Source organism: Salvelinus alpinus, chromosome 18 (assembly GCF_045679555.1).
Source record: "Salvelinus alpinus chromosome 18, SLU_Salpinus.1, whole genome shotgun sequence".
Taxonomy (NCBI): Eukaryota; Metazoa; Chordata; class Actinopteri; order Salmoniformes; family Salmonidae; genus Salvelinus; species Salvelinus alpinus.
In genome coordinates this window covers 29,213,877-29,240,428 of record NC_092103.1, presented here as the reverse complement: position 1 = coordinate 29,240,428, position 26,552 = coordinate 29,213,877, and the positions used below count along the sequence as shown (strand labels likewise).

At 43.9% G+C, this 26,552-nt stretch overlaps 1 protein-coding gene across 1 annotated transcript; it reads right to left on the bottom strand.

Annotated features, from left to right (window-relative positions):
* Positions 1–1,158: 1,158 nt before the first annotated feature.
* On the bottom strand, positions 1,159–22,990 carry LOC139544132 (fibroblast growth factor receptor 1-A-like). Its single transcript, XM_071350916.1, has 17 exons — positions 22,398–22,990; positions 14,860–15,089; positions 12,590–12,679; positions 12,253–12,425; positions 9,466–9,589; positions 7,583–7,773; positions 5,752–5,896; positions 5,398–5,588; positions 5,103–5,248; positions 4,813–4,934; positions 4,582–4,692; positions 4,197–4,387; positions 3,883–4,005; positions 3,531–3,601; positions 3,250–3,387; positions 3,032–3,137; positions 1,159–2,923 (listed from the first exon to the last, which is right to left on the bottom strand). The coding sequence occupies exons 2-17, from the start codon at positions 14,966–14,968 to the stop codon at positions 2,690–2,692; spliced, it is 2,265 nt and encodes a 754-aa protein (XP_071207017.1). The 5' UTR covers positions 14,969–15,089; positions 22,398–22,990; the 3' UTR covers positions 1,159–2,689.
* Between the last annotated feature and the right edge of the window lie 3,562 nt (positions 22,991–26,552).

Genomic DNA, 26,552 nt, shown 5'->3' with positions numbered 1-26,552 from the left:
GACCTGAGTACAACCGTAACTCTTTTTTTCTGTGTCGGTCTGTCTCTCTCACACACGCACGACACACACACAAATACACACAGGCCCCTAACACTAATAGATGTTGACACAGATGATAGCCACACTGTGAATAGATCTTCAGCAGTTTTACGAGTGGTTGATATCCCTGTGCTTGTCCAGGCTGCTCCCCAAATAGCTCCTACAGGTGTTGATAAATGCACCACACTGGATGCCAGTGACTCTGATACCCCTCTGAACCATCTGTCTTTGGTGGAAACGGCAGCCCCATTGTCTCCTCACACCCAGTAATGGCCTCTCACACCGCATTAACCCCAATAGTCCAAATACAGCCAGGATAGCAGTCAATGGGGAGGGGAGAGGGCTGGGGTGTTTGCTTTAACACCTTGGGGGGGGGGCATTTATTGCCTTTTCAGTGTGTGTGTGTGTGTGTGTGTGTGTGTGTTATAGTGGTCATCAGCTGGGCAATAGGGCAGATGGCTGGGCTAACAGGAATACGAGGAGCCTTGAGAAAACACATTTACACAAGCCTAGATTTACAGTCTCTCAGGGAGAATTCATGGAAGATAAACCCTTTCAGGGAAAGCAGGTATATCAAAAAATCAAGACAGCGAATGGGAGGGATCTTGAGAGTTTCTATGATCTGAAACTGTAATAATAAGGATAAGATCTGTATGAAGTGGTTTTGTTATAACACATAGTCATGAGCTGTGGAATAGAATACAGGACACAGAACCATCTAAAATCTCACTAGAGAGAATGCAGCCAGAAGTTTAACATGTTTCCTCTCCAAGGGACAGACATGCTCTCCAGACTCTGGACCTAAGCCATGTGTATGTGTGTGTGTGTGCCAGGCAGGAAGCTGCTCTCTGCTGCTGTGATTGATAGAGCGACCGTACTGACCAATCCTCTCTTCCCACCATTAATCATACGGACACATACAGACACAAATACACATCTGGTGGAGTGAATGCTTCCTCTGCAGTCAACAGCTGAACCTATCCTCGCTCTGTTTCTCTCCCATCACACAGTCTTTCACCTCTCCTTCATTCAGCCCTGAAGTCCTGGTGGGCTGGCTGATCAGTTCAGCATGTGCTCTCTTCTCTCTCCCTCTTTTCTTTCTCATTCAAAAACACTCCATTGAAGTTTTGTAATGCCATTTTCTTTATTACAATACCTTTAATAAAGGCATTCTCTGTAAAGGCAGGTAGACTTCCATTGGAGATAAGTGAATTTGCCACTGTTTTAAAACCATGGCATTATCATTTACCTTATCATTAACCTCAACATAACACTGTAGTGTCCATAGAGTCCAAACAAGAGAGTGATACTGAAGGCAAACCTTGACTGACTAACACTGCTGCTATGATATTAGCGTATTAAAACACATAGCATCATAGCCACTTCTTTCCTCTGATTCTAACACATAGCATCATATCCACACCTCTCTTAGATGTCATTTCAATGACAGGGATAAAAACAAGCTACCATGTATAAAATAAAAATACTGGAAATATGTATTCATATTAACAATTCGTAATATACTGTATTTACAAAATAACAACATTATTTTCCCTTGGTATCAATTTCCTTTTTATATCCTGTATGGTTTGCTCAGCAAGGCAGCAGCTTGTTTCATAATATGGCGATGAAGATCAAAAATGTATAGCAGCCTTCTTCTCCTCCTCTTGCTCCCGGGAGAGTATCCCTACATTAAAGGGATAGTTCACACAAATAAAAAATACACATTGGTTTCCTTGCCCTGTAAGCAGTCGATGATCCTGTAAGCAGTCTATGGACAATGTATGACAGCTCATCCATGCATTGGTTTAGTTTCCCTTGCACTGTTTTAGCATTTGTGGCACAGATCCAATTCAAGTCATGGAACCGATATTATAATTTTTTGCACATTATGTCCAAATTATCCAAAAGTATTTTAAATTGATGGTGAACCTCAACAAAGTCACTTAGATGTTTTGTCCATGGGTGACAAATGCTAATATCAGTCCCATGACTTGAATGGGATATGTGTCACAAATACTAAAATGTTAGCATGTGAAAATAGTGCCAGGGAAAATAAACCAAAGCATGGATTGCTCTCATACATTGTCTCATACCTTGCTTACGGTTTAAGAAAACCGCCAGGTAGCCTAGTGGTTAGAGCGTTGGGCCAGTAACCGGAAGGTTGCTGGATTGAATCCCCGAGCTGACAAGGTAAAAATCTGTTGTTCTGCCCCTGAGCAAGGCAGTTAATCCACTGTTCCCCGGGCACCGTGGATGTCAATTAAGTCATCCCCCGCACCTCTCTGATTCAGAGGGGTTGGGTTAAATGCAGAAGACACATTTCAGTTGAATAAATTCAGTTGGACAACTGCCTAGGTATCCCCATTTCCCAATGTGTCATTTGGGTGAACTATCCCTTTAATAGTTCAGTATAGTCCTGGGGAGGAGGAGAGAAGAGTCCATATTTGTGCAAACTCTATTTCATGTCTTATGACTCTGTTATAACCCTCCATGTGTCTGTCTTTTCCATTGTCTTTATCTGTGGATAAAGAGGGAGGTTTATAGGTTAAGGTGTACGGGCGGGGCAGTGTTTTTAGATCAGCGTTGGCTGTGTCCGCGGGTGTACGTCAGGGTAGATGCTGTGGTGATCGTAGGCTAGGATGGAGGTTCAAGACGGGGTTCGGGAAGGTTTGTGGTGTGCGTAGGCCAGGGTGGAGGTACGAGAGGGGGTCCTAGAGGGGGTGTGCTGGGTGTAGAGCAGGGTGGAGGTCCAGGATGGGCTCAGGGGAGAGTACTCTGCTTCGTGAGTCGTCTCCCTGGAGAAGACAGAGTCAGAGGAGCTGCTGGTGTCTGGACCCAATGGAGAATACTGGACCACAGGGATGGACAGATTCAAATACTCCTAGAGAAAGTTGAGAGGGGGAGGGATGACACGTTCAGGGGAACAATTCAAATGATACGAAAATGACACTGTGTTTGTGTGTGTGCGCGTGTGAATGTGTTTGTTTACCTGGTTGGTCATAAGTGAGAGTGTGCGGTCCAGATCCTCTACCAGCTGTTGGAAGGTTGGTCTGCGAGATGGAACAGCGTGCCAGCAGTCTCTCATCATGATATACCTGAGAACACACACCACAGTGTTACAACAGAGCGTGTGTTTGTATTACTCTACTTGCGAGGACATTCTTACAGTATACTTGTGTTTTTTTGTGTGTGTGTGTGTGTACTCACAGCTCCTCTGTGCAGGCGGCTGGCCTGTCCATACGATGTCCCTCCTTCAGCAGTTTGAACAGCTCCTCTACAGGGACCCCTGGGTAGGGAGACCCTCCTAGAGTAAAGATCTCCCACAGCAACACCCCAAACGACCACCTAAAACAGAATTCAATACAATCAACATCACTTTCTCAGGGACAGTTATTGCTGGGCTTGAAAGTAAACCTACAGACACATAACAACAGGATGGATAGCACAACACCACAGAATGTATATTAGGAGTTAGGAGTGTGACTTACACGTCACTCTGGTGTGTGTAGATGCGGTCGAACAGAGCCTCTGGAGCCATCCACTTCACTGGCAGACGACCCTGGGAGGAAAACAAGGGGTTAAACCACGTGTTAAACTCATTTCACAGAGTGCTAAATGTCTGCAGGTTTTCGCTCCACCCTTGTACTTGATTGATTAATTAAGCTGACTAATTAGTAAGAAACTCCCCTCACCTGGTTGTCTAATGCTTTTGTCTAGGTTTTAATTGAAAAACTCATTGCCTCCGTGGACTGAGTTTGCCAGCCCTGGGTTAAAACATCTATATGTCTGTCTGTCTGAATTTCAGTTGTCTACTCGCTCCACTGTCATCATGTTACTTACATTGGTGGTCTTCTTGTAGTAGTCTATGTGGTGGATGTCTCTGGCCAAACCAAAGTCTGCTATCTTCATCACATTGTCCTCTGTCACCAACACGTTCCTGGCTGCTAGGTCTCTGTGGATACACTACAGAAAAAAACATGATTGATTCATTTATTGGTTGACTGATTTACACTAATGTCCAGTAAAGGGAGAGGTAGAGTAAGAGAAAATAATAGATTCAGACGAAGAGAATGAAACACCGAAAGATGAAAAGTAGAGCGAGAGAGAGACAGACAGACAAAAAGACAGACAATAACACTGGTCTCTTCTCTGACCTTCTGTAAGGCGAGGTATGTCATGCCCCTGGCCACCTGGTAGGCAGCAGACACTAGCTCCCTGACCTCTACGCTGTCCAGGGGGGCCTGGGTTGGCCCAGACCAGTACTCCAGATCCACAGGCCTCCGACAACGCAGGTACTCCCTCAGGTTGCCCTGAGATGCATACTCTACAACCACATAGAGAGGGCCTGGAGAGACAGGGAAGGGTTATAATAAACAATGTGGTGTTCCCCAAGGTTCAGCGCTTGGACCCCTGATGTTATTTTCAGCCCTTGGTACTGTGACCATTGTACTCATCTGTGCAAATAAAATGCTATTTCGCTCACACGCACGCACACACGCACACACACACACACACAAACACACACAGCACCAGTATTACCATCCTGTGTGCAGGCTCCCAGCAGGTTGATGATGTTTTTGTGTTTCCCGATCATCTTCATCATCTCCATTTCAGCGATCAGATCACTCAGGTCCTTCTCTGTGGCGTCCGCTACACAGGAAACAGGATGTCACATCAAATCAATATCAACCAATACAAACAGTTTTTCAGTTTATTTTGAATTATCTCCTTAAATATTAGGAATATATTTCAGGAAGTAGTTTTATGTACCTTTGAGCATCTTGACGGCAACCTTGGTGAGACGAGAGGGTTTTTCTCTGTCCAGACCTGCAGCCTCTGCTAGCACAACCTGACCAAAACAACCTTCACCCAGTGGCTTCCCCAGAGACAGCCTAGAACACAGACACACACGGCTATGAATGTCCTGTGCATGGAGGTTATGAATCTCCTTGGTTAAGTTATGAGTACCGTGTGCAGATTATGTATGCAATATGTAGGGTTATGTATGCCGATATTATAGATTGGGTATTCACTATGCAGGGATATAAGCCCTCTAGTACCTGTCTCGTGACAGCTCCCAGAGTGGGTCTGCGGGCAGCTCATACACTGACACGCCGACCAGGGTGGGCGTGTCTCCACTGGAAAGGCAGTATGGCCTGACCAGACACACCCCCGACTGTAGAGAGGAGGAGGAGTCTACTGACACCTTGAGAAGGGGAGGTAGTGAGAGAGGATATACTGTAATATGAGTTAGCCCGCTGAACTAAAGCCTATGGATTAGCTCAGGAAAAAGAGTGTCAGGCAAAGGTTACGCATCACACGATCATGGATCACTAGTATGTGTGTGTGTGTTACCTGTCTGTGTAGGGGAATGCTCTTGGTCAGTTTGTGAACGGCCAGCTGGCTGCTGAAGTCGCTCTTCTTCGGGGAGCAGCGTAGTCGGCAGGCGGTCGCTACGGCGACCATGAACATGATGATGAAGAAACCGACGCAGTAGATGAAGATCTCCAGGTAGGTCTGAGATGGTACAGGGGAGGGGGGCAGGTCTGGAGGAGAGGGAGTGAAGTGGGATGAATTCAGAACATTTTTTACATGTTTTTTTCTCCTCTTCCATTTTAAGTCTAAATATATAAAGCACATTGGGCTGCAAAGGTTTGTACACAAGGTGAATAAAGTTCAGAATAATAACATTTATATATGTGTGTGTACCTTTGATCACACTGAGCCAGGCAGAGTGGTGAGAGAGTCCTATAGAGTTTCCTGCCAGACAGGTGTACTCTCCTTCATCCTCCACAGACACATTCCTCAGAGTAAACACCTCCATCTCCCTGTCTGTGGTGTTGAACCCTGCAGTCTGAGAGAGAAAGAGAGATTTTGTGACATAGCCCTCGTCAATACAGTGTGCGTTAACCTTCAGAACGTGTACATATACAGTGGGGAGAACAAGTATTGGATACACTGCCGATTTTGCAGGTTTTCCTACTTACAAAGCATGTAGAGGTCTGTAATTTTTATCATAGGTACACTTCAACTGTGAGAGACGGAATCTAAAAATCCAGAAAATCACATTGTATGATTTTTAAGTAATTAATTAGCATTTTATTGCATGACATAAGTATTTGATACATCAGAAAAGCAGAACTTAATATTTGGTACAGAAACCTTTGTTTGCAATTACAGAGATCATACATTTCCTGTAGTTCTTGACCAGGTTTGCACACACTGCAGCAGGGCCACTCCTCCATACAGACCTTCTCCAGATCCTTCAGGTTTCGGGGCTGTCGCTGGGCAATACGGACTTTCAGCTCCCTCCAAAGATTTTCTATTGGATTCAGGTCTGGAGACTGGCTAGGCCACTCCAGGACCTTGAGATGCTTCTTACGGAGCCACTCCTTAGTTGCCCTGGCTGTGTGTTTCGGGTCATTGTCATGCTGGAAGACCCAGCCACGACACATCTTCAATGCTCTTACTGAGGGAAGGAGGTTGTTGGCCAAGATCTCGCGATACATGGCCCCATCCACCCTCCCCTCAATACGGTGCAGTCGTTCTGTCCCCTTTGCAGAAAAGCATCCCCAAAGAATGATGTTTCCACCTCCATGCTTCACGGTTGGGATGGTGTTCTTGGGGTTGTACTCATCCTTCTTCTTCCTCCAAACACGGCGAGTGGAGTTTAGACCAAAAAGCTCTATTTTTGTCTCATCAGACCACATGACTTTCTCCCATTCCTCTGGATCATCCAGATGGTCATTGGCAAACTTCAGACGGGCCTGGACATGCGCTGGCTTGAGCAGGGGGACCTTGCGTGCGCTGCAGGATTTTAATCCATGATGGCGTAGTGTGTTACTAATGGTTTTCTTTGAGACAGCTCTCTTCAGGTCATTGACCAGGTCCTGCCGTGTAGTTCTGGGCTGACCCCTCACCTTCCTCATGATCATTGATGCCCCACGAGGTGAGATCTTGCATGGAGCCCCAGACCGAGGGTGATTGACCGTCATCTTGAACTTCTTCCATTTTCTAATAATTGCGCCAACAGTTGTTGCCTTCTCACCAAGCTGCTTGCCTATTGTCCTGTAGCCCATCCCAGCCTTGTGCAGGTCTACAATTTTATCCCTGATGTCCTTACACAGCTCTCTGGTCTTGGCCATTGTGGAGAGGTTGGAGTCTGTTTGATTGAGTGTGTGGACTGGTGTCTTTTATAGAGGTAACGAGTTCAAACAGGTGCAGTTAATACAGGTAATGAGTGGAGAACGGGAGGGCTTCTTAAAGAAAAACTAACAGGTCTGTGAGAGCCGGAATTCTTACTGGTTGGTAGGTGATCAAATACTTATGTCATGCAATAAAATGCTAATTAATTACTTAAAAATCATACAATGTGATTTTCTGGATTTTTGTTTTAGATTCCGTCTCTCACAGTTGAAGTGTACCTATGATAGAAATGACAGACCTCTACATGCTTTGTAAGTAGGAAAACCTGCAAAATCGGCAGTGTATCAAATACTTGTTCTCCCCACTGTATGTGTGTGTCTGTGTGTGTGTGTACCTTCAGTACGCGTACGTAAGGCAGTCCATCTGGTCCCACTCTGCTGCCATTAATGGTGATGCGTTTGAGCCACTGGATGTGGGGCTGAGGGTCGCTGAACACTCGACAGACAAACTCCACGTCGCTACCAACCATGGCCGTACGATTAGCTGGCAGGCCTGCCTGGAGGATGGGCCTGTGAGGGGAACGTTCTAGAATACACAGAAAACATCAATGCAATGTGAGTGATACAAAAACACAAACATACACACTCCCACCACTCAAGGTACACATATCAAAAGTAAACACACACAATATATATACAGTACCAGTCAAAAGTTTGGATACACCTACTCATTCCAAGGTTTTTCTTAATTTTTTACTATTTTCTACATTGTAGAATAATTGTGAAGACATCAAAACTATGAAATAACACATATGGAATCATGTAGTAAGCAAAAAAGTGTTAAACAAATCAAAATGTATTTTAGATTTTAGTTTCTTCAAAGTAACCACCCTTTGCCTTGATGACAGCTTTGCACACTCTTTGCATTCTCTCAACCAGCTTCACCTGGAATGCTTTTCCAACAGTCTTGAAGGAGTTCCCACATATGCTGAGCACTTGTTGGCTGCTTTTCCTTCACTCTGCGGTCTAACTCATCCCAAACCATTTCAATTGGGTTGAGGTCGGGTGATTGTGAAGGCCAGGTCATCTGATGCAGCACTCCATCACTCTCCTTCTTGGTCAAATAGCCCTTACACAGCCTGGAGGTGTGTTGGGTCATTTTCCTGTTGAAAAACAAATGATAGTCCCACTAAGCGCAAACCAGATAGGATGGCGTATCGCTGCAGAATGCTGTGGTAGCCATGCTGGTTAAGTGTGCCTTGAATTCTAAAGAAATCACAGACAGTTTAACCAGCAAAGCACCCCCATACCATCACACCTCCTCCTCCATGCTTCACGGTGGGAACTACACATGCGGAGATCACCTACTCTGCGTCTCACAAAGACACAGCGGTTGGAACCAAAAATCTCTAATTTGGACTCATCAGACCAAAAGACAGATTTCCACCGGTCTAACGTCCATTGCTCGTGTTTCTTGGCCCAAGCAAGTCTCTTATTATTATTGGTGTCCTTTAGCAGTGGTTTCTTTGCAGCAATTTGACCATGGCCTGATTCATGCAGTCTCCTCTGAACAGTTGATGTTGAGATGTGTCTGTTACTTGAACTCTGTGAAGCATTTATTTGGGCTGCAATCTAAGGTGCAGTTATCTCTAATGAACTTATCCTCTGCAGCAGAGGTAACTTTGGATCATCCTTTCCTGTGGCGGTCCTCATGAGAGCCAGTTTCATGATAGCGATTTATGTTTTTTGCGACTGCACTTGAGGAAACTTCTTGAAATTTTCTGCATTGACTGACCTTCATGTCCTAAAATAATGATGGACTGTCGTTTCTCTTTGCTTATTTGAGCTGTTCTTGCCATAATATGGACTTGGTCTTTACCAAACAGGGCTATCTTCTGTATACCACCCCTACCTTGTCACAACACAACTGATTGGCTCAAATGCATTAAGAAGGAAAGACATTTCACAAATTTCCTTTTAACAAGGCACACCTGTTAATTGAAATGGATTCCAGGTGACTACTTCATGAAGCTGGTTGAGAGAATGCCAAGAGTGTGCAAAGCTGTTATCAAGTGGCTACTTTGAAGAAACTAAAATATATTTTGATCGGTTTAACACTTTTATGGTTACTACATGATTCCATGTGTATTATTTCAACGTTTTGATGTCTTCACTATTATTCTGCAATGTAGAAAATAGTCAAAAAAAAGAAAAACCCGGGAATGACTAGGTGTGTCCAAACTTTTGACTGGTACTGTATATATGCACACATACTGACCCACTACGTCCAGCTGGTAGGTGTGTGTGAGGCTGCCGTGCTTGTTCTCCACCAGACAGGTGTAGTTGCCTTTATCAGACGGAACCACTGACTCCATTATTATGGTCCACGTGTGGTCCCGGAGCTGAAAGAGGGAGACAGCGAGAGAGGAAAAGCGTGAGAGAAAGAGGCAAAGGAGTGAAATGTGAGAATAGCCATGAAAAATACACATTTTGTGTTGTGTTAGTCATTTAATTTTGGCAAAGTAGAAATAACATTTGTGTTCTCCAAGGTTCAGTGCTTGGACCCCTGCTGTTATCTTTTTACACAGTATTCCTTGGTACTGTAATATTTGTTTTTTAAGATATGCTATTTACTCTCTAACTTACAGGCTCAAAGCACCCATTTTTATCTCAATATCAAATTTAAAAAATTGTGTAACGCACCTTACTGTGATTGTTTTTTTTTATAGCAAGAGCAATTTCTGAAGCAAGAATTTTGCTAAGAATGTCTAGGATTGGTTTGAGTAGGGAGGGAAAACTGAAAACGAGCTGTTATTGGCAGAGAGGTTTGGAACTAACTAATTTATCACTCACCTGGTGATGTCACCAGGCAGGCCAAAACTCCATCCCACCAAAACAGGCTGAAATTTCAGGCGGTCTTTTCACACAGTTCTTACACTAAAAGGGCATTCAAATAATTTTCACAATTTCACCATATTATTCCAACCTCATAGTGTAGAAATACAGTTGAGGTCAGAAGTTTACATACACTTAGGATGGCGTCATTAAAACTAGTTTTTCAACCACTCCACAAATTTCTTGTTAACAAACTATAGTTTTGGCAAGTCGGGTAGGACATTACTTTGTGCATGACACAAGTAATTTTTCTAACAATTGTTTACAGACAGATTATTTCACTTATAATTCACTGTATCACAATTCCAGTGGGTCAGAAGTTTACATACACTAAATTCACTGTACCTTTAAACAGCTTGGAAAATTCCAGAAAATTATGTCATAGCTTCAGAAGCTTCTGATAGGCTAAGTGACATCATTTGAGTCAATTGGAGGTGTAGCTGTGGATGGATTTCAAGGCCTACCTTCAAACTCAGTGCCTCTTTGCTTGACATCATGGGAAAATCAAAAGAAATCAGCCAAGACCGCAGAAAAAAAATTGGTTCATCCTTGGGAGCAATTTCCAAACGCCTGAAGGTACCACGTTCATCTGTACAAACAATAGTATGCAAGTATAAACACCATGGGATCACGCAATCGTACTTTGGTGCGAAATGTGCAAATCAATCCCAGAACAACAGCAAAGGACCTTGTGAAGATGCTGGAGGAAACAGGTACAAAAGTATCTATATCCACAGTAAAATGAGTCCTATATCGACATAACCTGAAAGGCTGCTCAGCAAGGAAGAAGCCACTGCTCCAAAACCGCCATAAAAAAGCCAGACTATGGTTTGCAACTGCACATGGGGACAAAGATCGTACTTTTTGGAGAAATGTCCTCTGGTCTGATGAAACAAAAATAAAACTGTTTGGCCATAATGACCATCATCATGTTAGGAGGAAAAAGGGGGATGCTTGCAAGCCGAAGAACACCATCCCAACCGTGAAGCACGGGGGTGGCAGCATCATGTCGTGGGGGTGTTTGCTGCAGGAGGGACTGGTGCACTTCACAAAATAGATGGCATCTTGAGGATGGACAATAATGTGGCTGTATTGAAGCAACATCTCAAGACATCAGTCAAGAAGTTAAAGCTTGGTCACAAATGGGTCTTCCAAATGGACAATGACCCCAAGCATACTTCCAAAGTTGTGGCAAAATGGCTTAAGGACAACAAAGTCAAGGTATTGGAGTGGCCATCGCAAAGCCCTGACCTCAATCCCATAGAAAATTTGTGGGCAGAACTGAAAAAGTGTGTGCGAGCAAGGAGGCCTACAAACCTGACTCAGTTACACCAGCTCTGTCAGGAGGAATGGGCCAAAATTCACCCAACTTATTGTGGGAAGCTTGTGGAAGGCTACCCGAAACATTTAACCCAAGTTAAACAATTTAAAGGCAATGCTACCAATTACTAATTGAGTGTATGTAAACTTCTGATGAAAGAAATAAAAGCTGAAATAAAATCTTTCTCTCAACTATTATTCTGACATTGTACATTCTTAAAATAAAGTGGTGATCCTAACTGACCTAAGACAGGGAATTTTCTACTGGGATTAAATGTCAGGAATTGTGAAAAACTGAGTATAAATGTATTTGGCTTAGGTGTCTGTAAACTTCCGACTTCAACTGTATATACACTGAGTGTACATGTAACGGATGTGAAATGGCTAGCTAGTTAGCGGTGGTGCGCGCTAATAGCCTTTCAATCGGTGACGTCACTTGCTCTGAGACCTAGAAGTAGTGGTTCCCCTTGCTCTGCAAGGGCCGCGGCTTTTGTGGAGCGCTGGGTAACGACACTTCATGGGTGACTGTTGTTGATGTGTGCAGAGGGTCCCTGGTTCACGCCCGGGTCGTGGCGAGGGGACGGACTAAAGTTGTACTGTTACATACAACACATTAAGAACACCTTCCTAATATTGGGTTGCATCTACATTGATTGAAGTGGATTTAAAAAGTGACATCAATAAGCAATCATAGCTTTCCATGGACTCTTTCATGGAAAGAGGAGGTGTCCATAATGTTTTGTACACTCAGTGTATAAAACACAGGAAAATCCCGTTTTTGGCTGCACTGGGGCTTTGACAGATGATACACAACCCAGTATGAAGCAGAGGGCTGTACAAAAACACATACCTTGAAGCCTCCAATGCGCTGGTCTTTCCTGAACTCTTTCCCATTCCTGTACCACCGCAAAGTTGGTGTGGGATTACCAGTCGCCTGGCAACGAAATTTAACAGTCTTACTGGCAGGAACGGCATGGAGCCTCTTCTCCATCTTGTCTGGAGTCGCCCACTGAGGAGCCATCACTAGAGAGAGGGAGAGGTATTTATATTTCACATTTTTGATTCAATATCAATCTTTCTTCAGTTGGTTTGGCTAGTAACTACTTTTTCAGACCAATAAAGCTAGAGGAAGCAAAGGGGAGAGAAAGGAAAGTAGCAGGGGAAAGAGGTCAGAAGAAGGAGCTTACATTGGAGCTTCTGATTGTTGGATAGTTTATTTTCCTCTGAAGAAGACTCATCATCATCATCTTCGTCCTCAGAAGATGCCAGCATGTCAGCTATGGAGAGAGAAGAAAACGTAAACCAAAAATAGAAACCAGTGTGTGTGTGTTTAAACAGGGAGGGCTGAGGCAGGGTTACTCTGTGGGGGTCTGGGATGCTCCTGCTGAGTGAAAAGGGAAACGGCTTAAAGATTAACCTTTCACATTTTTACCCCTTTAAGCTGCCACACACACACACACACACACACACACACACACACACACACACACACACACACACACACACACACACACACACACACACACACACACACACACACACACACACACACACACACACACACACACAGTTCCCCTGTTGCTCCCTAACCCTCAGCTCAGAGATAAACAAACACACTAATAATCACCACCTTCATCCTGACAAATGGTTGTGAACAAAGGGTGAGGAGGGATGTGAGGGTGAGTTGGGAGAGAGGAGGGCAAATCAGCAGGTTTCAGATCTTTAATGGGTCCTGTTTGAATACGTTGAATGAGAAAAAGCCTACTTCCTTCTACCATTAGACAGTTGGCTCAGGTTCCATTCCACAGCATTCACAGATCCGGCCACATCAGATCAGTGATTACTATAAGCAGGGACATTTACTACCACTCATCCCTTTTCACCTCTCATCAGGATTACTGATTACTATACAATATATTACTAATATATTAGTAACTCAGGACATGTTCTGCTACAGATTCCGTACCTCCCAACCTCTCAGCAAGACCTACACCAGAAAAGCAGTCATCATTTCTCCTCTAATCTACAGATATTAGGTCCATAATCAGCATCACCACAGACTGACACAGACCATCCCCGAATTCAAGCTCCCAACCTCACTACATTATGTCTGTAATCTACAGGGAGAGGTCTACAGAGACTGCATTATGGGAGGTCTTGAATACTGCCTGCTCATAGCAGGGGGAACATTCTCAATGAGAGGTTGTCAAAAATAGACGGAGAGAGAGAGCGAGATAGAGAGGGGATAAAGACAAAGAAAGCAAAAAAATTGCTGAAAAAAAGAAAGGAATCCACTAAAAGAGAGAAAGCAGGGGGAGTTGGTTGAAGTCCAAAAACCTAAACCTTTATTTGAACGAAGCAACGAGGAGAGAAGGATATGGGAAATTGGGAGCAGGCTTTGTTTATGGAAAAAGAGTTTGCGGCACAAAAGTTACATTTTGGTGTTTTTGACTAAGAGAGAAAAACAAGAATTTATGGGTTCCAAAACAACAGTATCACACACACACTCTCAGCTGGATACCAGATGGCTGGAAGTGAAACACACACAAACGTGCAGGCACACACATACACAAACAGATGTACACACGCATGCGCGTACAAGCACACGCACACAACACAGGGTGTTAGGGTTGGTCAGGATGGTTGTGATTACAGTACGCGCCAATACAAATAAAACCATCTCCTTTCAGACGGCATTCATCCTTTCCTACCAAAAACAGCATTTCTGTTCCACCTCCAACCAGCTGTGTGTGTGTGTGTGTGTGTGTGTGTGTGTGTGTGTGTGTGTGTGTGTGTGTGTGTGTGTGTGTGTGGACAGGATATGTAAACCATTGCACCATGAAAAATCACTGTAAACATCCTCAGCTTTAAACTAAATGGACAAACCTTGAAGAGCTTCTTTCTAGCTCAATATAGAATCCCCCACCCCAAACACACATCCATAAATGTAAGTGTATGTTCTGTTTTCTCTAGCTCAGAATAGAGACCCACTACTAACGGAACAGTTCCAGATAGCAGAACAGAGTCAGTGGGATTGAACCACCATGGTAGCAACCTGAACCCAGAACCCTCAGCCTGAACCTAGAACCCTCAGCTTGAACCTAGAACCCTTAGCCTGAACCCAGAACCCTTAGCCTGAACCCAGAACCATCAGCCCGAACCTAGAACCCTCAGCCTGAACCCAGAACCCTCAGCCTGAACCTAGAACCCTCAGCCTGAACCTAGAACCCTCAACCTGAGGGATTAAAAGAGATTAAATAACAGAGGAAAAGAAGGTTCACAAGCGAGTATACACAAACACACACACACACACACACACACACACACACACACACACACACACACACACACACACAGAAGGCTAATGAGACGTAGCCCTGCCTGTCAACTACAACCAAGAAAGCACAAGCAAGATAGAAAAAGAATTTAAGATCTTTATGTGGCACATGTTTCCTACCTGTGTCGCTGACATGGGCAGCAGCTGGTCTGGACTGGGTCAGGGGAGAGTAAATCAGTAGAACCAGCAGTGACCAGAGGAGCAGCAGAGACCAGCGGGACAACAACATACTGGCACTGGTATAGGTTAACTGGTACAGTACTGGAATGGCAGGGGCTACTGGTACAGGGCTGGCTGTAGAGGGCGCTTAAATGTATCAGCCTACAACCATCAACTCTTCAGGTGGGGAACTGTAAGAGGAAAAAAGAGAGGGACATCCATGAATCTGTTAAAGACAAGACAAGGCATTTTATGAAAATAAATGGCAAGAAAAGGATGTGACACTGCTACCCTGTCTAGAGCCCGTCCGATATATCAGTTCACCAATACTATCAGCCGATAACCAATATTAATAAATAGGATGAAAAAAGGGGATCTCATGCTTATATGAATACTTGTCCTTATTGTCACGATGTATGAAATCAACATTTGAAGCACAATTATTGGACAATTGCTCTTTTGGATGGCAATTTATGAGAACTTAGTGTAGAAAATGTATATCAGTATCGGTAAGTTTGTCCCCCCAAAAATCGGAATCGGACCCGAAAAACATATGGGTCAGGCTCTAACTGCCCATGCTCGCAGGAGGACATTGGTAGAGGCTGTGACACATGCTCTGGTGTCTCTTTTCACAGATCTCAGATGAGAACTCCGCTTCCAACACTCCTCACACTATAACATCTTTAGACGCTTGTCCAATAAGCTCACCTGTCACACATTAATGCCCATCAAACGTTCCAAAACAAAGCTGTGTTTTATCACAGTTTTGTTATGCCTCCGCCTAAAGGCGTCAGTATGCTTCGGTTTGGCTGGCGCCTAGCCGAGTGCTGAATGAGTGTGCTCGCATACTCCCTTAAAAGTCATTAGGCAGCAATAGTACTGTTTGTCCATCTTGAGATGCCGTAGCCAGTATACACTCCCTCAAAATAGTCAGACTTCATCTAACATAACTCAATAATTCTGTCATTCATTTAGAAGTTTTTTGCAGAGGAGATCTTAGTTGCGCAATTTTACATCTAACTAAGATGTTTGGTGCAGTATTTCTCAATTAAAAAATGTGCATGAAAATGATTAGTCTCTGGTTGAATGACAAACACTTAATTGAAGAATCCCTACTGTTGACCAATCACCGACAAAGGGGTGTAGACTTCGGCTACCGACTTCGGCTTGTCTCGAGAAAAATGTTTGACTACAAGATCAGCCGAAAAAACCTTACCGAAGACCAAAACGAACAAAAACGTCATGATTAATATATGCACAAACTTTTCCGAACTGTTTGATGGGAAGCATGCGGAGATTGCGGACGCCTTAACCCCAGCCCAAACACCATAATGCCCCTTCGTCCGCCTGCCAGTGCCACAGTGTGAAAGTCTCATTGAGAAGATGGATCTGGTGTTTAGGTGTTATGAGACCGCTCCAGACCACAAACAAACACTGACGTAGAGAGACTAACACCCAGGAGAGCTGTAAATATATTCTATAATACATAATATCCCTTCTCATTATATACTGTTGTAGAGTCAGAAACATGTTGAACAGCTTGACGGTACATTAACATTACTGAAACTTGGACACTACTGTAGCTGGCAGCTAGGGGTGGTGTGGGCATTACTGAGGGTTACTCTGTCCTTCAGAACTGGCAGCCAGTGTGCGTGTGCGTGTGTGTGTCAGGGTGATGACCCAGAGTGGGAGATGTGTAACAGTAAAGAGTAGAGTGGCAGGTTTATGAAGATGTCATTAATGCCCTTGATTTACACCACACACACACAGAGAATTTACCCTCATGGACACCGCCCGTAACTCAACCCCACACTATTGTTAAAGAGTCTCTTAAATTGATGAGTTTGTTTGCAGATTTATGAGTTTTATGGTGGAGAGTCTCCATCGTACTGCTGGCTGGCTGACAGCAGAGCCCAGCACAGACAGCTAGGCAGACACAGTCTTCTTATTACATAGGCGAGAGAGAATGAGGGAGAGTAAGAGAGAGACATCGAGTATGCAGGCTTTTTGCTCCAGCTCTACCCCCCCCCCCCCCCCAATTCTACTCATCAGCTGCTCACCAGGCCCCAATTGGCTGAATCACGTGTGTTAGAGCAGGGTAGGAGCAAAACCAGCATACCTCTGCCATAGCTCTTCAGAAGGAGACTTGGACACCCCTGCCATAGAAGCTAACAGCTAGCTAACACACCCAGTTCCTCACTGTGGTAGTTATCAAATCACCACATAATCACCACAGACACAATTAGAATAGAAATAAGACCACTTTCTCCCTGCCCTAGCCTTGCTGTGTGGCTTCTTCAGAGAGAGGAAACCGCAGATAACAGTAACTTTGACATCCATTTCAGCAATTTAACAGACGGTCTTATACAAAGAGAGTTGCTTTGAACCAGAGCAGGGTAGAAAACCCCTACAAATGATGATCCTTGCAAGTAAAACCTTCCAAAATAGCTTCAAGTCCAGTGCTAGTTATTTTCTGTGCTGTTATTCTGCAGATGCTGCTGGTTTAAACTAGAAGCCACCGGGTCAGCTTGCTGGTTCTGTGTATAGCTTAGAGGAGGCTGTTAGAATGACCCAGGGGGGTTGATATGATAAAAAACTGATGGTCTGAGAGACAGTAACTACACACACACACAGGGTGGCATATAGTCGCTAGGCCAGGAATAGAGCATCACACCAGCATACCTCTGCCATAGCTCTTCAGAAGGAGACTTGGACACCCCTGCCATAGAAGCTAACAGCTAGCTAACACACCCAGTTCCTCACTGTGGTAGTTATCAAATCACCACATAATCACCACAGACACAATTAGAATAGAAATAAGACCACTTTCTCCCTGCCCTAGCCTTGCTGTGTGGCTTCTTCAGAGAGAGGAAACCGCAGATAACAGTAACTTTGACATCCATTTCAGCAATTTAACAGACGGTCTTATACAAAGAGAGTTGCTTTGAACCAGAGCAGGGTAGAAAACCCCTACAAATGATGATCCTTGCAAGTAAAACCTTCCAAAATAGCTTCAAGTCCAGTGCTAGTTATTTTCTGTGCTGTTATTCTGCAGATGCTGCTGGTTTAAACTAGAAGCCACCGGGTCAGCTTGCTGGTTCTGTGTATAGCTTAGAGGAGGCTGTTAGAATGACCCAGGGGGGTTGATATGATAAAAAACTGATGGTCTGAGAGACAGTAACTACACACACACACAGGGTGGCATATAGTCGCTAGGCCAGGAATAGAGCATCACACCAGCTCTCTATCGAGGAGAGGGCTTCAACATACCGGAAACATCTCCCTACTCCATCTTTCTCCCATGCCTTCCTCCCCATACCCCCCCCCCCCCCTACCCTTCAATCAGCAACTTCAAGTTCTCATAAAATTACCCCCCCCCCCCCCCCAATCCCTTCAATCAGACAATTTCCACTTCTCCTAAAATTACCCCCCCCCTCCAAACCCTTCAATCAGACAACTTCTAGTTCTCCTAAAATTACCCCCCCCCACACACCCCCCCTCTATTCCCTTCAATCAGACGACTTCTAGTTCTCCTAAGATTACCCCCCCTAATCCCTTCAATCAGACAATTTCCACTTCTCCTAAAATTACCCCCCCCCTCCAAACCCTTCAATCAGACAACTTCTAGTTCTCCTAGGATTACCCCCCCTCCAAACCCTTCAGACAACTTCTAGTTCTCCTAAAATTATCCCCCCCCCATACACCCCCCCTCTAATCCCTTCAATCAGACAACTTCTAGTTCTCTTAAAATTACCCCTCCCCCCCCCTAATCCCTTCAATCAGACAACTTCTAGTTCTCCTAAGATTATCTTTTTATTTCCCCCTCCCTCTCTTTCTGGCAGATGTGACCTCTCCAGATGTTCCATTCCAAAAGCCTTTACCTACACACCACATTCTGCCTCAGCCCTGGCCTGGTCCACTCGTCATAGTAACGCTCTCATAGTAACACACCATTTTCCTGTAAACTGGAAAACAGCTCATGGTGTGTACCTGTGTGCCAAGGGGAGCCATGGCTGAGATATGCTACCATTAAGCATCCATGAAGGCATTGATTGTGCAACTATACAACCCAGCTGTAGTACTGTTACTTACAGAGGCTGAATGACTGGAGACAGAGGACAGGTTGAGAGTAGAACAGAAAGCACACAAGTCTGCTGTAAGACTTTAATCCTCCTAACTCACTCACACTCCAGGTCAGTGACCCTGGAGTCTTCTATAGGCCTGGATAACAGCTTTACCATACACCTCTATCTACCTCCCCACTCATCTCTTTATCCCTCTCTCAGTCTATCTGTTCTATTATCTCTCTCTACTCATCTGTTTCTCCTCCCAGAATGTGGTATCTGATACAGATTAGCAGCCATCACATAATCCCTCCATTCCCAAATGGCAGAGTGAGTCAGTTCTCACACTCACATTCAGTATCTCTCTCTCACTGTTACCCTGGCGAGTAAGATTTGGATTTCCAATGTATTCATTACACAAATACACTTGAAACTGAACTCTCACACCACACCATTATTATCATCATTGTGTGTAGGTGCTGACATAAACATCCAAAATGGTCTTCTGATCATAATGAGCCCTTTCTGGACAGATAAAAAAACATACTCAAAGGAGAATCTCGATTGAAAGTGTTTTTTTTAGTTGAGCACCAGGTTTAATCTCGGTCCAGGAAACCAGCCCAATAACTCGTTCAATGTCATGCATGGCCCACGGATCATGTGGCAACAGTACTACTTATATTCACATTCTATTAAAACTTCTTGCAACTATAGGGGGTGCTGTTCCGCATTAGCATATTTGGGTCTCCAAATTAAACTGCCTCGTGCTAAATTCTTGATCGTACAATATGCATATTATTGTTATTATTGGATAGAAAACAGTCTATAGTTTCTATAGGAGTTGAAATTTTGTCTCTGAGTGGTACAGAACAATTTTTACAGCACTTTTCATGACAGGGTTCAGATTTCAGAAATTTTTACCTCTGATCTGGGGTCTGTTTATAAGGCCACAGTGAATGCTATGAAGAAACCGACACTGCCTACGTCTTCCTCTGGGTGTCTGTACGTCATCACGTTTTCAATGAAATCGATGGGACGTTCACAGCCATTATAAATGACCAAAATGTACAGAGACCGCCCTTTCTCAACGTGCGCCTCAAGCGTGAAGGCCATCGGACCTGTCTCGTTCCAAATCGTTTTCTAACCAGCTATATTTCTCCGGTCATGTTTTCAGTCGTTATAGTTGTTAAAAACATCAGAATGTAGTTAATTTTAACCGTTTTATAGCAATTTATATCCGTTTAGTGCGATTCTGAGGAATTTATTTGTCGTGCACTTTCTAGCTTTGGGAACGTTTCGCGGTCTCGGTCGTTGTTAGTGGACATTTCGAAGGACAGAGGACATCTATCGACCAAAAGACGTTTATAACATAGAAAGGATACATTGCCCAAGAATATGATGGAAGATCAGCTCAAAGTAAGCAATATTTAATATGATAAACCGTGTTTCTGTCGAAATATTTTAAACGCATACATCGCCATTTTGTTTGGTATAGCTTCACTTGGCCAACCCTGTATTGAAAAGTAAGGATAATTTTAAAAATGTAAATCAGCGGTTGCATTAAGAACTAATTTGTCTTTCGATTCCTGTCAACCCTGTATTTTTTAGTCAAGTATATGATTAGCTTTTAATTAAACTAGATCACTCTGATAGATGACGTCAGACATATTGAGGCTTGATTTCCTAGTATTTTTATTGTGTAACCACGGTTTTGTATGGCTAAATATGCACCTTTTCGAACAAACTGTATATGTATGTTGTAAAATGATGTTACAGGAGTGTCATCGGAAGAATTCTGAGAAGGTTAGTGAAAAAATTAATATCTTTTGGCGGTGATTACGTTATAGCGCTCTTTGGCTGGAATCGATGCTCTGGTAACGTTTTCACATGTAGTATGCTAACTTATCGATTTATTGTGTTTTCGCTGTAAAACGCTTAGAAAATCTGAAATATTGTCTGGAATCACAAGATCTGGGTCTTTCCAATGCTATGCTTTGTCTATTCTTATGAAATGTTTTATGATGAGTAAATTGGTCATACACGTTGCTCTATCTAGTAATTCTAGTCGATTTGCGATGGTCGGTGCAATTGTAAACTGTGATTTCTACCTGAAATATGCACTTTTTTCTAACAAAAACTATCCTATACCATGAATATGTTATCAGACTGTCATCTGAAGAGGTTTTTTCTTGGTTAGTGGATATCAATATCTTAGTTGAGCCGAATTGGTGATAGCACCTGAAGGAGTAAGAAACTGATGGAGTTAGAATAGTGGTGTATTTTGCTAACGTGTTTAGCTAATAGATTTACATATTTTGTCTTCCCTGTAAAACATTTTAAAAATCTGAAATGGTGGCTTTATTCACAAGATCTGTATCTTTCATCTGGTGTCTTGGACTTGTGATTTAATGATATTTAGATGCTACTATCTACTTCTGAAGCTATGCTATCTATGCTAATCAGTGTGTGGGGGGTGGGGGGTGATCCCGGATCCGGGGTTGAGGTTCTAGAAAGGTTAAGGAGCCGGTGACAGTTTGGTAGCCTAGTGGTTAGTTTCGGACTAGTACCCCAAAAGGTTGCAAGATCGAATCCCCAGCTGACAAGGTAAAAAAAAGTGTCGTTCTGCCCCTGAACAAGGCAGTTAACCCACTGTTCCTAGGCCGTCATTGAAAATAAGAATTTGTTCTTAACTGACCTGCCTAGTTAAATAAAGCTAAAATAAAAAAAAATAAACAGTTGGTTCTGCGCGTGACTCACCGGTCAAGCGGTAGCGCTGTGATGAGTCAACGAACAGCAGATATGGCGCGTGCTGCTGAATGAACAGCCGGATCTCATCAGAGTTGGAATGTCACACGCACAAGCGTCATTTACCGTAAACAGATTAAACTGATACATGTACACCCACCGCAGTCGGTGTGCCCAGTCTGCCCATTGCGGTGGCATGTGAGTCGACTGACTGCTTTACGGTGTGTTCCTCAGTCAGAGAGACATGGGTCAAATCTTACTAGCTGGACTGTGGTTTGTAATTACGTGGTCATCTTTGTGTATATCTTATACATGATTAACGAAGCCTTCATAATAAGGCATTATAAAGGTTAGCATGTATGACATGGTTACAAATAATTTGTGAAGCATAGTTATAGTTTACGAAGGCTCATTAATTTTACAACGCATCTAAATCGGGATGATTTTCTTTTTTACTTTGTTAGGGCTAACCCTGGCAGGGGCCCCTAAATTGCATAACATTCCTATAGCCTATGTAGGATAATTCCAATATGATCATGAATGGCCAGATCGGTATATACCTACTTTATTTAAAAGTATAATTATTTTCTCAAATGTTCACAGATCACGTAGGCCAAAGCAAGCTGCAACATTGTATCCGTGACTGTGTGGACATCTAGGCTATTGGTCGCATTGAATGTAGTGTCTCACCTGAATTTCTGATCCTTGTGCAGCTCCCCTCGAGAAGGTAGGTTAGACGTCTAAAAGAAAGTCATTAAATGTCCGATTCGATCGATTTATTTTCAACCTTAAAGTCACAACTCTCGTAAACAATGCGGTGTTTTTCCAGAGTTCAAATGCAGTGGCGCGGTGAAGCTTCGAGTAACGTTAATGGCCATTGATTTCGGACTAGCAATGGAGCGGTCTCTCTCTATCTTCCGGGACAAGAGGTATAAAAACACGTTCAGCACAAATGTAGCCTACTTGGTAAAGTTTTCGACCGGTTTCAGTAAAGATATTTCTAACAGCAGCAAATCTCAAGGCATTTTACTTTACTCAATACGTTCCTATTCTTGGAGAAAACATGGGGAAACCCCGATCATGTTCTGTATTGTCTTGCAACTGTCGGGAAAAACATTTGCAGAATACTGCAACCAAATATTTTTCTGAAAGTATATATATATATTTTTGTCAACGCCGCATAGATCTATTTGCGAGGCGAATTGTCTGGCAACGTTATAACGTTAGGTCATTGAATGTATTTCCGAGCGGCGAATTCCAGATCTCTGACCTCCCCCAACCACTTCTCACCGTGTGCTGAGAGATTCTGAAGGAGACCTCCCCCTTCTCTGCTTTCCTCCCCTTCTCCACCTTCTCACTCGCCTCTTCCTCTCACTTGCAGGAACTCACAACCATTTAGCCTACACTGTAGACCTGTAGGTCTGTCACAAATTTAAAAAAAGTTGGCTACTGGCTTGACTGATCTAAACACAGCATATTTTGGAAATAGACAGCCTGTTTATTTGTGTTTTGGCAACATTCTCATAAGACAATAAATACTAGGCTACTCAGCATTTGTGTCTACTGCCCTTTTAACTAAAATTCTGACAGAGGGAAATGGCTTTCATATCTTGGAGAGCCCTGGTGTGTGTGTGTGTGGCTAACTAGTTGGGCAGTGATGTAACTGGACCTGGTCTGAGTAAACAGTTGATTAAAAATCAGAGAAAGGTGATGCAGAGAGAGAAACACACACAAAAACACTTGTATGTTCTCTCTGCGTCCATTGACTGATTCTGTGTGAAATGTGTCTGCTTGTCCAGGAAACCTTAGCATGGGATACAGTAGGCTGGCTAGACTACAGTAGGAATGGCTGTTTTATAAGAAGCAGTAATGCTATTGGCTGTGATGGATGAACTGGGAATGGTGTTACAAGCTGTACTTCCTGGTATTGTCAATAAAGGCCAAAGGTCAACTACTTTCCCAGCATGCATTAGGGATCCCAAAGTGGAAAATAACCCAATAACATTTATTTATGGGGTACCTCATATATCTGACTGTCTATCAGTCTGTCCGATGGTGTGCAAACTCCACTGATGACAGGTTAGCTAAATGCTACATTACAGCCTCAAAAGGAATATGGGCTGTATAAAAATGCTTCATAAAAGGCACAAAAAATGTCAACAAGTAAGTGCAGTCAGTGCAGTCAAAAACGTGATTTTCCTGTGTTTAAAAAAATATATGTCCACGCTATGACGTTGGAATAGTACTGTGAAATTGTGAAAGTTATGATAATGCCCTTTTAGTGTAAGAGCTATTTGAAAAGCCCGCCAGAAATGTCAGACTGTTTTGGTGGGATGGAGTTTTGGCCATGTCACCAGGCAGTAAATTACCTTCAGATGCAATATGTAACATTTTGGGCAATCCAACCAAATTCATATAGAAATGTGAGTTATAGATCTGTCGTTCTCATTAGAAAGCGAGTCTTAGAAGTGGTAGATCTGTTCTATGTGCACTATTTCTATGCTTCCCATTCTTAAGTTTAGTTTTTGCTTCTTTTTCCTTTTAGTTTTGTACACCAGCTTAAACAGCTGAAAATACAATATTTTTGGTTATTGAAAATATATTTCACAGTGGTTTAGATAGTACAATGATTCTCTACACTACACATTGCTTGTTTTATCACATAAACTGAAATTCGGCGAACAATTAGACTTTTAGCAACCAGGAAGTGGGAAAGTGATTTTTATTTTATATTGCACCTTTAATAGAAAAATAAGAAAGAGAGTTCCAAACCTTTCTGCCAATAACAGCTAGTTTTCGGTTTGGTCCGCCCTATGGGAGTCTTAAACTGGCTTTTCTAAAAAACACCTCATAAACCCAGAGCTTCGCTTCTCCTCTGGTGGCTGTGTGTGCACACAAGCAAGTGTCCGTACGGGTGTGTGCGTTTCTGTGTAGGGCAGGGTAGGGGATAGGCAGGGTAGGCGGGGAGCATATCGTCCAGACCACATCACATGTGCATAGGGTGTGTGTGTGTGTGGGGGGGGGGGCACATCTGGAGCTGGTTGCTGCTGACGCCACATTGGCGAGTATAGCAGAGGAGGGGGGAGAGGAGGAGAGGAGAGATGAGGAGAGGAGGGGGACAGGAGGTCCTAAACCAGTGGTTTATTTTTAAGAATGGAATAAAGCAAACAATTGTTTCTAGTTCCGACCCAGCCAGCCCCGTCTCCAGCCCCGTCTCCAGCCCCGTCTCCAGCCCCAGACAATCAGCTTTACACACCATTAAAGGGGCAATCAGCAGTTGCTACATACTTTTTAAAACTTTCAATTCATAATATGTACCATAGGAAGCTGGTGGGAGAAGCTATTGAAGGATGGCTCATTGTAATGAGCCCATCCTCCTATACCTACATTTACATTTAAGTCATTTAGCAGACGCTCTTATCCAGAGCGACTTACAAATTGGTGCTGACGCCACATTGGCGAGTATAGCAGAGGAGGGGGGACCTCCTGCTATACCTCCTACCACCAGCATCCACTGATATGTACCTATTGATTCTTGACGAATATAACTTCAAATGCCTCATGTTCTTAGCTCAACTGTCGTACCCCATCAGAAACAAAAATATAAGCTAATTTTACTAAGTTTGTAACAAAGTAAATGTAAACAAATGCTTTTCAGCCTCAAAACATGGTTAAAATTATTCTTTTGATATCATTGATGGTCAGTCCTTGCATCCACAGCTCTGTTTATGAGAGTGCTTACTTTTTACCGAAACGGGTGGGAGTAAGCTTTGTTATTGTTTCAACTGCTGATTGCCATTTTAAGGAAACTCTAACACTGTGTGTGGTTACCCTCTAGAGAATGCAGTTCTGAATGCCTGAGAATTGCGGAGCCCCAAACACACATCTACTATCATTATAAGGTGCCCATAGATCTGTCCCAAACACAAGCATACTGATGCACATACACATGCATGCACGCACACCGGATGTTACCAGCTGTAGCAGGCTCAGTCCAGTCCAGTCCAGCTGACCACAGGAGAGGAAATAAGAAGATATGTGTGTGTTTAGAACATAGCAGACAGTTCGAGAGGATACCCGCTGTAGCCACAGAACAGGGGAACAGAGAGGACAACTAAATACAGAAACACACAGACATCCCATCTGACCTAAAGGCCAAAACCACAAACCACAAACAGCCTCAGCCCAGGTCCTCTCCCCAGCCCCAGCCTCATCACCCAGCCATCGCCGTCTCCCCAGCCATAGCCCTCTCCCCAGCCCCAGCCTCAGCCCGGGCCTCTCCCCACCCCTAGCCTCAGCCCTATCACCCAGCCATAGCCCTCTCCCCAGCCTCAGCCCGGGCCTCTCCCCACCCCTAGCCTCAGCCCTATCACCCAGCCATAGCCCTCTCCCCAGCCCCAGCCTCAGCCCGGGCCTCTCCCCAGCCCTAGCCTCAGCCCGGGCCTCTCCCCAGCTCTAGCCTCAGCCTATCACCCAGCCATAGCCCTCTCCCCAGCCCCAGCCTCAGCCCTCTCCCCAGCCTCAGCCCGGGCCTCTCCCCGGCCCCAAACTTACCAGCCTTGTCAGGGCACAACAGCCCTCTCACACCACAGTAGACTGTGAGACCCGTGACTTCAGCCTCTGTGAGCTCAGCCTTTACCATGTCACTGATCACAGCTGTCACTGTAACCCAGACACACACACACACACCCCTCATACACATATTTCGCACAAGCATATGCACAAACAAGCATACGACGACATCAAGTCATGACCACTACTGCTAATTAAACACTTTAACCAGGCCAGCCGAGCTGTGTGAGTTCGGTCTTCTGGTTCAGCCCTGTATGGTCAGGCTGACATTGG

What these genes read in the sequence shown, in the direction of transcription:
- LOC139544132 (XM_071350916.1), bottom strand. Translation starts at nt 14,968, where the DNA reads ATGTTGTTGTCCCGCTGGTCTCTGCTGCTCCTCTGGTCACTGCTGGTT. An exon ending in GGGAGCCTGCACACAGGATG is followed by an intron (nt 4,388 to 4,581) that starts GTAATACTGGTG and finishes CTGTCTCTCCAG; the next exon opens with GCCCTCTCTATGTGGTTGTA. An exon ending in ACTACAAGAAGACCACCAAT is followed by an intron (nt 3,602 to 3,882) that starts GTAAGTAACATG and finishes TTTTCCTCCCAG; the next exon opens with GGTCGTCTGCCAGTGAAGTG.